The following is a 12,086-nucleotide window of genomic DNA, read 5'->3' on the forward strand; positions in this document are numbered from 1 at the left end:
ACTTTGCCCATCACCATAAAGAGGAAGAAAAAAAGAATAAGAAGAATGAGGACCGCCTAATTTCAATTTGTGACGGTGCCATGGTTGTTCGTTTTGTTTGTTTTTGTATTTATTTTCTCACACACGAGGAAAACACAAAAAACCCTCATAGTTTTGGTTTCTCCGTAAAACACGCAACCTCTTTGGAGGTCAAGTTTAACACTTCATCTCTTGTGATATTTTATGCGCATGATGAGAATGTATCTTTGTTCAATTGTTCATATATATATATATATATATATATATTTTGATAATCATGTATCTTTGTTCATATGACATATAAATCATCTCTTTTTATAATACTTGAATCTCCTACTGTTATAAAATTTACATGTTGTGAGAAGAATGATGCATTCGAGAGACAGCTAGGTTAAGCACCCATGTTCTTAGGAACATTGAAGCAACATTTGTCAGCTTCACGTCGATTCCCTTTGACTTGAATGCATCTTTCTGGCCAAAAGTTAATGAAGCAACCATTAAACTATTGCCTAATAAACAGTTAGCTTCATTTCCCATCGATCATTCTTTTCTCTCCTGGTAAATACTCTAATATATATACAAACCAATTTTCACTTGAAAGTTGAGTTTATAGTAGAGAGGAGGCAAAAGCAAAAAGGTCCATCATTATTATTTAACCAAGATTGAAGTACGTAAGTGTCCTTTGAGCTTCAATAATCGTCGGCAAATGAAGGTGGTCCCCATTGCCATCTCTTCCACAGGCCCACCTCCACCTCCCCTTCAGGCTTTCTCTCTCTGTACTGACCGACACTATAGTGCAATTCTCCATCGTGAGACTGTTTGTCATATTTGGTCTACAATTGCAGCTCCCATATTTTGAATCCAAAGAGATAACATTATTGATTATTCATAGGTCACAACCCTGGCACTTGTGTTGGGTGCACCCATGGCAAGACGTAGAGGCAGAGTCAATGACTTATTTGGTAATGGATTCCTCTGTGAGACTACTTTTTTAGTCTGCAAACTGAAGCTCCCATAATTTGAATCCAGAGAACATCTTTCACACCTTGCAACTATTACATAATAATTCTAGGACAACACAATTTTCCATTACTATCTTATATGGTATTACTATCTTATATGGTAGAAAGTAACTAACTGTTATTCTCACATAAATTTATAATTTTTTCTCTACCATTCACATCTTGTTACATTAGAGTTGTTCAAAGTTTTTTTCACCACGGCAATACCAAGATGGCATGGGAAGTAGAGTCACCGACTTAGTTTCTTTCACCATGGCAATGCCAATATGGCATGGTAAGATGTAAAGTCACCGACTTTAGACTAATGGACACCTCTAGACCTAAAAGTACAAAATAAGGGATTGCTTTATTTCTATAGAAATCTTGTTGGGAGAGAGAACACATAGAGTATTTAATATAACATATAGTGTTATCATTTGACCCAAAAGGCTTAAGTTTAATGAATATAAGCTCAACTATATTATATTAACTAAATATAATTTAAGTGATATTTAACTCAACTATTACATAGTAATTCTAGGACAATACAATTTTTCATTACTATCTTATATGGTAGACAGTAACTAAATGATATTCTCACATAAACTTGTAATTTTTATTCTATTACTCACAACTTGTCACATCAGAGTTGTGTAAAGTTTTTTTTACCATGGCAATACCAATATGGCATGGTAAGTAGAGTCACCGACTTAGTTATCAGAGTTGTTCAAAGTTTTTTTTCACCATGGCAATACCAATATGGCATGGTAAGAGTAAGCCGTAAAGTCACCGACTTTAGACTAATGGACACTCCTAGACTTAAAAAGTACAAAATAAGGGATTGCTTTATTTCTACAAAAATCTTGTTGGGAGAGAGAACACATTGAGTACTTAATATAACATATAGTGTTATCATTTGTCCCAAAAGGCTTAAGCTTAATGAATATGAACTTAATTATGTTATATTAACTAAATATAATTCTCATAAAAAAATAAATATAATTTAAGTGATATTTAATCATAAAAAATTATTTAGAATTGTCACCCAAGACCTCAAACTATATTGAGCCCGCCTTGATGCCTAGGTCTAGAGCCAGCTCTACTTCACTGTATCTTACCGATTTTTTTTTTTTTTTTTTTCTATTTCCATATTATTTATATAAAAGAGTAAGGTATTCTTTTTTAGGTATAGTTACATGGGGCTTATTAAAGTTTAATGGCAGGTGTACAACGATTTACAGTTCTTTGTGCAAAATATATTGTGGCTGCTGGCTAAGACTAGGGAACGTGTTTTAATTCCTCTTTACATAATTATTTGAATATTCTCTCAAAAAAAAAAAAAAATTAAATAGAAGAGCATTAATGCTTCTGAGGCACGGTCAAAGAAATCAAAGCTTTTGAATAATACGACGAAAGATCCTCATAAAAGCAACCAGATAGATTTTGTCCATCCCTTTATTTAATTTTATCCCTTTCACTTGAGCAAAAAAATAAAAAACCATATTAATTTGATCATCATTGAGGGAGTAACGAGTAGTCTCTCGCATTCTTATCAATAGAGGCCAGAATTGGATTTGGATCGGGACTATTGCACCTTGCAATCCTAATCTTTAATGTGAGAGAGCAAGGTAAAAAAAAAAATGGTGAAAAAGATAAAAATAAAAAGGATATAAACTTTGTTTTTAATCTCTCTCTTCTTTTTTTTTTTTTCTTTTTTTTTAATTTTTTTTTACAATATATAAATTATACTCTAGCCTAATCTAAGTGTATATGTGTGTGAAGCTGTCTCCTGAAAACTTAAACTTACTCCCCACACCCCGCAAGCATTTATATTTGTGGAGTGACCATCACACCAAGAGCGCGATGGTTTTATTTTTAATTCTAATACTTGAAAATTGTATTAGATAGTGCAATAGCCCGAAATCTCAATCTGCCAGAATTAGTATAAACCATCAAAGCGAAACTTTTTTAAAGTTTCAGACTTTTAAGAGAGATTTGTCTTTTCCTTTTGTGCTATACCCCTGAATCTTGGCAGTGGAACTGACTTAAATTTTTGTACCAAAAAAAAATTAATGAAACCTTTAAATTCTCAATCTTTGTCAATTTCTTTTTGTTCTCCGTATGCAGTGGTGAGGACCCTAATGTTTTAATGCATATTAAATGTCTCTCAAAACACACAAATAGCCAACTCGGTCAGATCTTAAGCAGAAGATTCTGTTCGGTGCTAAATAAGATGATGTGGTTAATTACTACGTACACGTATAAAGTGATGATACCACGTAGTGTGATCGGTGGAGTATAAAATTAAATACTTAAGTTTAAACAAAAGGGTTTTATTCAAGTTGAGAATCTAGTAGCTTTCATTTAAGTAACATCTAAAATAATTGAGCTTTAGATTCCATCAACATATCTTAGTCCAACCAACAAACTTCATGGATTAGACCAAAATGGAGTCAATTTCAAGTGTCAATCAGAGGTAGACAAGGATAGGGAAATTAGGACAAATAATCCTAACCACATTTAATGCTTCCAGGAAATATTAACTCGAAAATTGAGTGTTTTCTTTTTCACGTATTGGTCTTTTTTAGCACTTAAGAGTACTTACTTACCAGTGTACATTCTCATGGAAAGTTGGTCTCCAATTTGATTGGGTGAGATCTATATATGAGACTATTTTGGTTAATCAATCAAGACACAAACGTAAGTACGTAACATTTTGTTCAGTACAAATAGTTCAGTTCATGAGTCAATGAATTAATCAGACATATGCCCTTATGATCAAATCCAACTTGGTCCCGTTATAGATACCTCATGACCCACTCCATTAATTGATGAAGTTGTCAGATTCAAACACACCATTACTTAGAAAAAAAAAATGATTCATGCATGAGACATGGAGATTTGACTATATCAGAAACTGACCCACATTTTAACACACCGAAAGAGAGGGAAAAATGGAATGGTAAAAAACATTTTGGTTCAGTCCAACAAGGCTAGCTTTTAAGGCTCTCAGACAGAGAGGCATGTAGCTTTCAATGACCGATTGATGACTTTTAGCACGAATCCGATATCCTGTGGATTCAGATTGCCACACAAATCACACATGCAATGGAAAAAAAGAACATTTAAGATATATGATCTACTACCAGTACCTCTGCATTTCATTTCAACTTCTTTTCCTAGCTTTCCAACCATGCAAACAAAGATAACAGGTTGTTCTTTTCATTAAGAGCATGAAAGAAAGTACTTGTAGAGAAAAAGAAAATTTTTCTTTTAACAAATAGTTCATACATATACTACTTATTAGTTTACTGTACTTATTGTTACCAAGTCTATTATTGTGCAGAGGTGTAGAGCTTTTCAGGTCTCTTTTAATTGTGAGCAATTTGACTGGTTTTTAGTCCTAATAATAATTAATTTCCCCATGAGTCATTTACTTGTACCTCTCAATAGAGGGACCCACTAATCCTCTTATTTATATCAAACAGTTATGCCATACTCTTCTTACATATGCACCTTGTCTCAATTCTCAAAGTTCTCTGTCTCATTCTCTCACCGTTCATTTTATACACACATACACACGCACAATCACAATCATTCTACTTTCTCCACATTATAGCTTCCTTTCATTCATCTTTCTTCCCCTCTTCATGGCTTTCTTTCTTTTCCTACTTTTGATCCTTTTAGTCCCTTCAAGCAATGCTCAGTGGCCACCTTCACCTGGCTACTGGCCAAGCTCTAGGTTCAACTCTATGAGCTTTTACAAAGGATATAAAAACCTCTGGGGTCCTTCGCATCAAAGCTTTGGCCAAAATGCATTAAGCATCTGGCTTGATCGTACCTCAGGTCTTACTCAGTCTCATTATGTATACTTAATATATAGCTCTTAAATTTCTTTGTGCACATCCTGATTATATATTAACTATTCTCCATTTTATTGCTTGGTTTTTCATAACAGGAAGTGGGTTCAAGTCTGTCCGTCCATTTCGATCTGGCTACTTTGGTGCCTCCATTAAGCTTCAACCTGGTTACACTGCAGGAGTCATTACAGCTTTCTATGTGAGAATTTGGACCAAATAATAAGTTGTTTTAGTTTTAGTATACTTAAAAAAGACTCAATTTTTTAAAAGTACTTCAAATGTATGTGTATTGACAAGTATAATAATTTCTTAAAGGAACTATATTTTTTAATTATAATTTGATTAGTCTAATTGTATACTAAATTGGGCCATGGCAGCTCTCCAACAATGAAGCTCATCCAGGTTTCCATGATGAAGTAGACATTGAATTCCTTGGGACAACATTTGGGAAGCCTTATACTTTACAGACCAATGTTTACATCAGAGGGAGTGGGGATGGGAGAATTATAGGCAGAGAGATGAAGTTTCATCTATGGTTTGATCCCACCCAAAATTTTCATCATTATGCTATACTGTGGAGTCCTAAAGAGCTCATGTAAGTGGATTGTATTTTAATTTGATAAATACCAATATGTATCAGAAACTTAGATTTTGAGTTATGATTATCTTAAGACTAGGAGGAGTTCGTTCTTAATAAAGCTCTAAAAGTCTGATTAGCAATTATTAATATGTGCATGGAATTTGTTTATTCCCACTTGATCGACATTTTAAGATGTGAGTAGTTGGGCCAATAAGTATTTTTGGAATGAATATGCAAATGGGGCCAATAAGTATTTTTGGAATGAATATGCAAATGAGGCAAGTATTTATTCCCATTTCTCTTTAATTATAAGTTATTTGATAGTGTAAAATAAAAAATAGTATCCAGTTCACATGAGTGGTTTCTCAAAAAAATAAAAAAGTTCACATGAGTGGATAGACTACCTATTGGCTGGCCACATATATGTCATTGTATATAGCAAAATTAATATTAAAAAAAAAACAAAGTATTATATTGATTTAATGCAAATGATTATGTTGGTATTGGACTATTGGTATGTTAATTGTCTTATTGTGTCTCCCTTTATTAATTTGATTATCATATTTCAATTCAGATTCCTTGTGGATGACGTGCCCATAAGGAGGTACCCGAGGAAGAGTGATGCCACATTTCCACTAAGGCCAATGTGGGTTTATGGTTCTATATGGGATGCTTCATCATGGGCCACTGAAGATGGAAAATACAAAGCTGATTATAAGTACCAGCCATTTGTTGCAAGGTACACAAATTTCAAGGCCACTGGTTGCTCAGCCTATTCACCAGCTAGGTGCCACCCAGTCTCTGCCTCACCATTCAGGTCCGGTGGGCTAACTAGACAACAATATAGAGCCATGAGATGGGTTCAAAGCCACAATTTGGTTTATGACTATTGCAGGGATTCCAAGAGGGACCATTCCCTGACACCTGAGTGCTGGGGTTAAAAGTTAAAGTGAAAATTGGAGTTACTGCTATGTGTCTACTTAATTCTATGCATAGGAAGTCACTCAAATTTTCACTTTTTGTTATTTTTTCCTTCTTTTAAATTTTAGTGAGGGTGTCTTGTGATGGGTACCATTTGCCAACAAGGTTGATGCAAATGGTACTTGAGCGTCCAAGGCTCCACACAAAAGAAAAAAAATTGGAACAAAATTTGTGTGCATTTTTCATTTTTTGTTATGGTGATTTTTGTGTACATTTGTGGTTGGAAACATACAAGGTATGAGACTTGGGGGGAGAGAAATAAAAAAAGAGAATGGAAATGAAGGCAATATTGAAGCCAAAGAAAAGAGATGGGGTCATGGGGTCTGAGTGAGTGAGTGAGGGTTTTCACTTTTTGTATAAGATTCAATAAATAATAAAGCAGAAGATTTTGTACCATGTGTAATGTGTCTGAAATTAATGCCATGAAAGTTGGGGCACTTTATGATTGGTCATGGGTTGGAGATATGAATGTTGGATCAAAATGGAACACCATGAAAAATGAAAATGGTTCTCAGAGCGTAAATCCCAAGAATCATTTAAAGATGTAAAAATGTAAAATCATCATCTACATTTCATTGTTCAATTATTGATGAGATCAAGATAATTTTTCGAAATTTTATCATAGTGTTTCGTAAACTACATTTTAAAAAGAGGTTAATTTGGTTACCCACAAATGCAATATAGTTAAATGAGCCTTTTGCGCATAAATGAGGGAACGAGCGCTCTTTCCCTCCCTCTATAACTTTTCCTCTTTACGCAAACTAGTAAGTTTTCCATGCGATGTACGGATAATGTTGTAATGTTTTATGTAAAATGATTTTAGAGAATATTGTATATGCATTATAGCATAATTGTTATAAAAATTTATTAGTAATGAGTTCATCATAAAAAGCAACAATTATAAATTGCACATACATATCCATTATAACTATTCAATTTAACTAAAAAAAAAAAAAAAAAACTTAGGAGAAATATTATAGAATAAAAGTTTATATAGATTGTATCTTTCTCTTTCTCATTAATTCTAAAACCAAATACATATTCCAAACAATCACAATTAATCACATCATCTACAAAATTCACAACGTCTGACCTTAACATCAAGGTCGTAATTGTCATTGTCACTCAATATGAAATGCAAACCCCTCTTCCTTGGTTGTAGCTAACTTGTATGGGTTAGGATTAGATGAGACAATAATGTTAAATCTAGGTAGGTGTCGTTGAAAATTTGAAGATAAATGAAAATCGTTTTTGGTCTATGTGTATTTAAAATGGGATGGCATGAAGGACTATGAGTAGGTATATATAAAGGGGTAGAAGTGTAAGAGGTGAAAATGATGAATTGAAATGCAAAAGTTTGTGTGTACCTGTGAGGAATGAAAAGTTTTGAAACATTGAATCAAATAATACAAAGAATATTTATTTTTTAATTAGAAAAGTCTTGAAACATTGAACAAAATGAAACAAAAGGTCAATATTTAATTTGTTCTTATCTCTTATGTGGTACTTAAGAATATTTCAATTCTCGTTGCATAGAACACACCACTTGGTAGAATCTCATACTTTCCCACATGAGGTCTCTACTTTATATATATATATATATATTGATTTCAAGCTAACTTAAGGAAAATAATAATAATAATAATTTTCTAAGTTTAATACATTACATAATCATGTATCATTGCTTGTGAGTGCACAGGCGGTAGCTATGATATTCAACCCATCCTGTGGCAATTGCTGGTTTGTCCTCTCTCTGTCTGTTCCTTTCAACAATTCACGGTAAATCATGGGAAACTAGTATCAAAAGAATAAATTTAGGTCACCATTTTAATTTAAAAATGAAAACAATAATAGAGTATTATAATTCTTACTACATAAATGATAAATCTTATAAATTGAGATGTCAACTTTTGAACACTTTATTAAAAAAAGAAATTAAGAAATTTATTAATTATTTTGTTGATGTTTTGTCATCTATCATATTCATTATCTTTTTTTGGTTAAAGTATCATATTCATTATCAAGATGTCAAGTCTTTCTATCAAATAAATAAAAAAAAAGATGTCAAATCAATTTGGAAGATTTAAAAAAAAAAAAAAAATCAGTAATAGTTTTAACATTTTCCATCATAATAACGCAAGAACTTAGATTGAGCATCAAACAAGCTCTAGGGCGATAATTATTGGTACTACTTTCATGCTTCATTTTTGTGGTCAAAGATCAAATATAGATAGTCCTTACATTGTCTTCATGTTTCTTATGTATCTGTATGTAGTAGTACATTCAGAATAATAAGCAAAAAAAAAAAAAAAACATTTGCTTTTATTTTCAGAAGTGAAAGTTGAGATAATTCAATATGCAAATCCAATAACATAGAAGGGAATAGAATGCGCACTGTATCACATAATCATTAATAAAAAGATGCTTAATTATTACTATTATTTTCTCCAATATTTATATTTGCTTACCTCAACGTCCTGAATCATACCATTACACATATCTAGTTGATATGCCTTTGGTAAAAGAAATGACAAATTTATGCCACAAAGAGCAAAGATATGTACTTGGTAAGTTTTGTAAGAGTCTAAACATAAACCTATATTGTATAAATTTTTCATCTAACTGTCTAAGTACTGTTGTGATTTTATCAAAAAATTACTATCCAATCTTAAATCCCGAGACTATGTTTAGCAACCATAGTTGTGACTTGTGAGCCCATATTCAATTCACAGGGAGCCAAGCAATTTAGCACAAAATTTCACAACACTAAAAAGAAGCAGCTCATCATAATAATATAATTTTTTCACCCCTGAAGCCAGAATAACATGATTACTAAATTCCTTCTCCCAATCAATATGACTTTTTGAATGTTATTAGAGATGCTTTGAGCAACAATAATGCAGAAGACATATATATAAGCCCATTATTGCCAATGAATTACATGGGGTCGCTGGTGGGGAGCTATTGAACTTTAAAGAAACAGAAAATGATAGAATGTCTTCAAACAAGTAGATGTGGCTAAGAAAAAGTCCAAATCCTCTTCCTCTCTCACCCTTTTCTCTTCTTCTTTTGTCATTTTATGACGATTTGATTTTGAAATATTCGGTTTTTGCAGCTACAAAGATGATGCCTCCCAACAAACAAGTCAATTATCCTCTTGGCTACCATAATGCATTTTTAAAGCGTTAGAATTAGAACATTACACATTAAAAATAAATAAAAATAAAAATCTTATTCGAAGTTTTTTCACAACAGTGTTTGCAGCAATATTTTTTGTACTCCAAATTCATGGGAGTTGAAGTTTATGTGTGTATATATATACATACCTCCCTTTTTTAATTTATAATTAACCAAATTATAAGCATAACAGATTCATTTGTAAGTATTTTCTTTGAATTAATGTCTTCAATGGGGTCTGAAGTAATATGAATATGATAATTTTTTTTCTTGAGAACTATTATGAATATGACACTTTGACTAATAATCTAATACCACTTTCAAGTTGGAAAGATTGAAAAAGGATCTGAACGGGAGATTTAGGATCAAAATTTCCCCAAAAGTAATCCTTTTATTTCTAAAGTTATAATTTCTCTATTCCTGTTTTATATATAAGGAACACGTGATTGAACGAATATTTTAAAGTAGCATTTTGCCATTGGTGGTTGCAACAAATAGGTAGCTTATCCGGACATGATAATGCTTTTTTAGACCAATTCTGCAGGTGGAATTCTCCTATCTTTCTTTTTTATTAGTTTGGTGAATCATACACCAAAACATTTGAATAGAAGACAACTTAAAGTTTGAAAGGCAGAAAAGTATTAGTAAAATTTTTTAGATCAAACAGTGGAATTTTGGTGGCATGAAAGAATCATCACGAGGATCAAAACCCATAACTTTATGATCCTAACTTATGCCGTTTTTTTTGGGTAAATCCCTTTGTTTAGGCTTCCATAATTTAATTAATTTTTTTTATTAATGGTAATATTTTTGTGACGTTCCCTATAATTCATAGGATTTGATTTTTGTAATTTTCTCAATTTAAAAAAAAAATTCTTATTTTCTAGACTAATTTCTTAGGATTTTCTAGGATTTCTTGGCCACCGTGAGATTTCTTTAGTATTTATATTCTGTTTGTAAATTCCTTGGCCAGCATGAGATTTCTTTAGTATTTATATTGTTTTTGTAAATTTGTCCAGATTCAACATCAAATTATGGCCTAGGGTATGATATATATTGGCTTTCCATCTATTTGTGTATATTGTTTCATCTTTACTTCAGTGGAAGCATTTGCACTGCAAAATTCGGCAGACAGAATATTAACGGTTCAACGCTATGATTCTATGAATATGATTCACGTCTTGAGCGATTGATAATTAATTATAAAATAATGTGTTGCTTTTGACATGATCCGACCTTAGCTCAGTTGGTAGAGCGGAGGACTGTAGTTGTTAAAACCTAACAGGTAATCCTTAGGTCGCTGGTTCGAATCCGGCAGGTCGGAGTTTTTTTTTTTTTTTTTGGGGTCAACATAACCTGGTTACTGGGCTCAATAAATGGGCCACAACCAATATTTAATCAAGTGGGCCAGGTTATATAGCTTTGAATAAAACAAATAACACTTCTTTGCCTGGTTTGGCTTTGCTTCGGTCAGCATAACTAGTTACTGGGCTCAGCAAAGAGGCCACAATCAATATTGTATCAAGTAAACTGGCCCCAACGTTTCTACTTGAAACTAATAAACCTTTTTTTTTTTTTTTTTTCCAATCTCATCTTTTCTTTTCTTCTGTCTTATTGTTGTCCGGAGAAACTGACCAAGAAAGATTGGAGTATTACTTGGCTATTGGCTCTATGTACCATGGTTTGAGGGGGAAAAGAGAAAGGGAAGGTAAATAAGGACAATCTTAACTATAGAAATAGTTAAACAAATTGATTAATTTAAAATAAGATTCTCTTTTACGGTAGGTAGCTCCATTTTGGAGTACCTAAAATCCTATCCATCTAATTTAAAAACGGTGGATTAGCTGTCCTTATTTCAATGGTTAATCCAAACTCCACCACTACAGCATAGGAGGTTTTAGTGGGCTTTAGCTCTTGAATTTTTTTTTTCATTTGGTTACCTAGTTGATGGGAGAGGTTGGCTTGATGTGGAATATTAGAAACTCACTACTTAATAGTTCCGTTTTATGTTGGATTATTCGTTGTTTGGTTGTGATTCTTATCCAAAATGGTATAGATTCCTGTTAATCTTGAAAAGTAGAGGAATTTGTTGCCCTGTTATGAAGACCCAATCAACCGATAGTGTTTGGATTTATCTGTTTCAGTAAGGCTGCTCCACTGGCTATGACTGAGATGCAGCTAGCTAGGTTTGCGATTGGTGGCTGACAGTGGGTTTCTGAGTGAAGTCAGCCTACAAGGAAGAGTAGTGACTGCAGCAACGGTGAGAAGTTAAAAGTAAATAGAGCAGTGAAAACACCATATACCACCTCAATGATTGTGAGAAAGGGTTAACTGGGGACGAAAATGGGGTGAGAAAGTAAAGGGAAAAAAAAGGTGCTGGCTTATTTTTTGTTTTTTGTTTTTTAGACCAAGTCAAGATTTTTATGCATTTTATTTGGTTAACAAAATAATAAATAAATGAAGATGTAA

At 32.7% G+C, this 12,086-nt stretch overlaps 1 protein-coding gene and 1 non-coding gene across 2 annotated transcripts; both read left to right on the top strand.

Moving 5' to 3' along the window:
* Window positions 1-1,292: 1,292 nt before the first annotated feature.
* On the top strand, window positions 1,293-6,877 carry LOC126690827 (probable xyloglucan endotransglucosylase/hydrolase protein 32). The gene is made up of 5 exons (XM_050385955.1): window positions 1,293-1,314; window positions 4,449-4,865; window positions 4,978-5,078; window positions 5,257-5,474; window positions 6,034-6,877. The coding sequence occupies exons 1-5, from the start codon at window positions 1,293-1,295 to the stop codon at window positions 6,398-6,400; spliced, it is 1,125 nt and encodes a 374-aa protein (XP_050241912.1). The 3' UTR covers window positions 6,401-6,877.
* Window positions 6,878-10,848: 3,971 nt separating this feature from the next.
* On the top strand, window positions 10,849-10,941 carry TRNAY-GUA (transfer RNA tyrosine (anticodon GUA)). Its single transcript has 2 exons — window positions 10,849-10,885; window positions 10,906-10,941. It is a non-coding gene; the product is annotated as a tRNA-Tyr (tRNA).
* Window positions 10,942-12,086: the final 1,145 nt, after the last annotated feature.

Source organism: Quercus robur, chromosome 7 (assembly GCF_932294415.1).
Source record: "Quercus robur chromosome 7, dhQueRobu3.1, whole genome shotgun sequence".
Classification (NCBI taxonomy): domain Eukaryota; kingdom Viridiplantae; phylum Streptophyta; class Magnoliopsida; order Fagales; family Fagaceae; genus Quercus; species Quercus robur.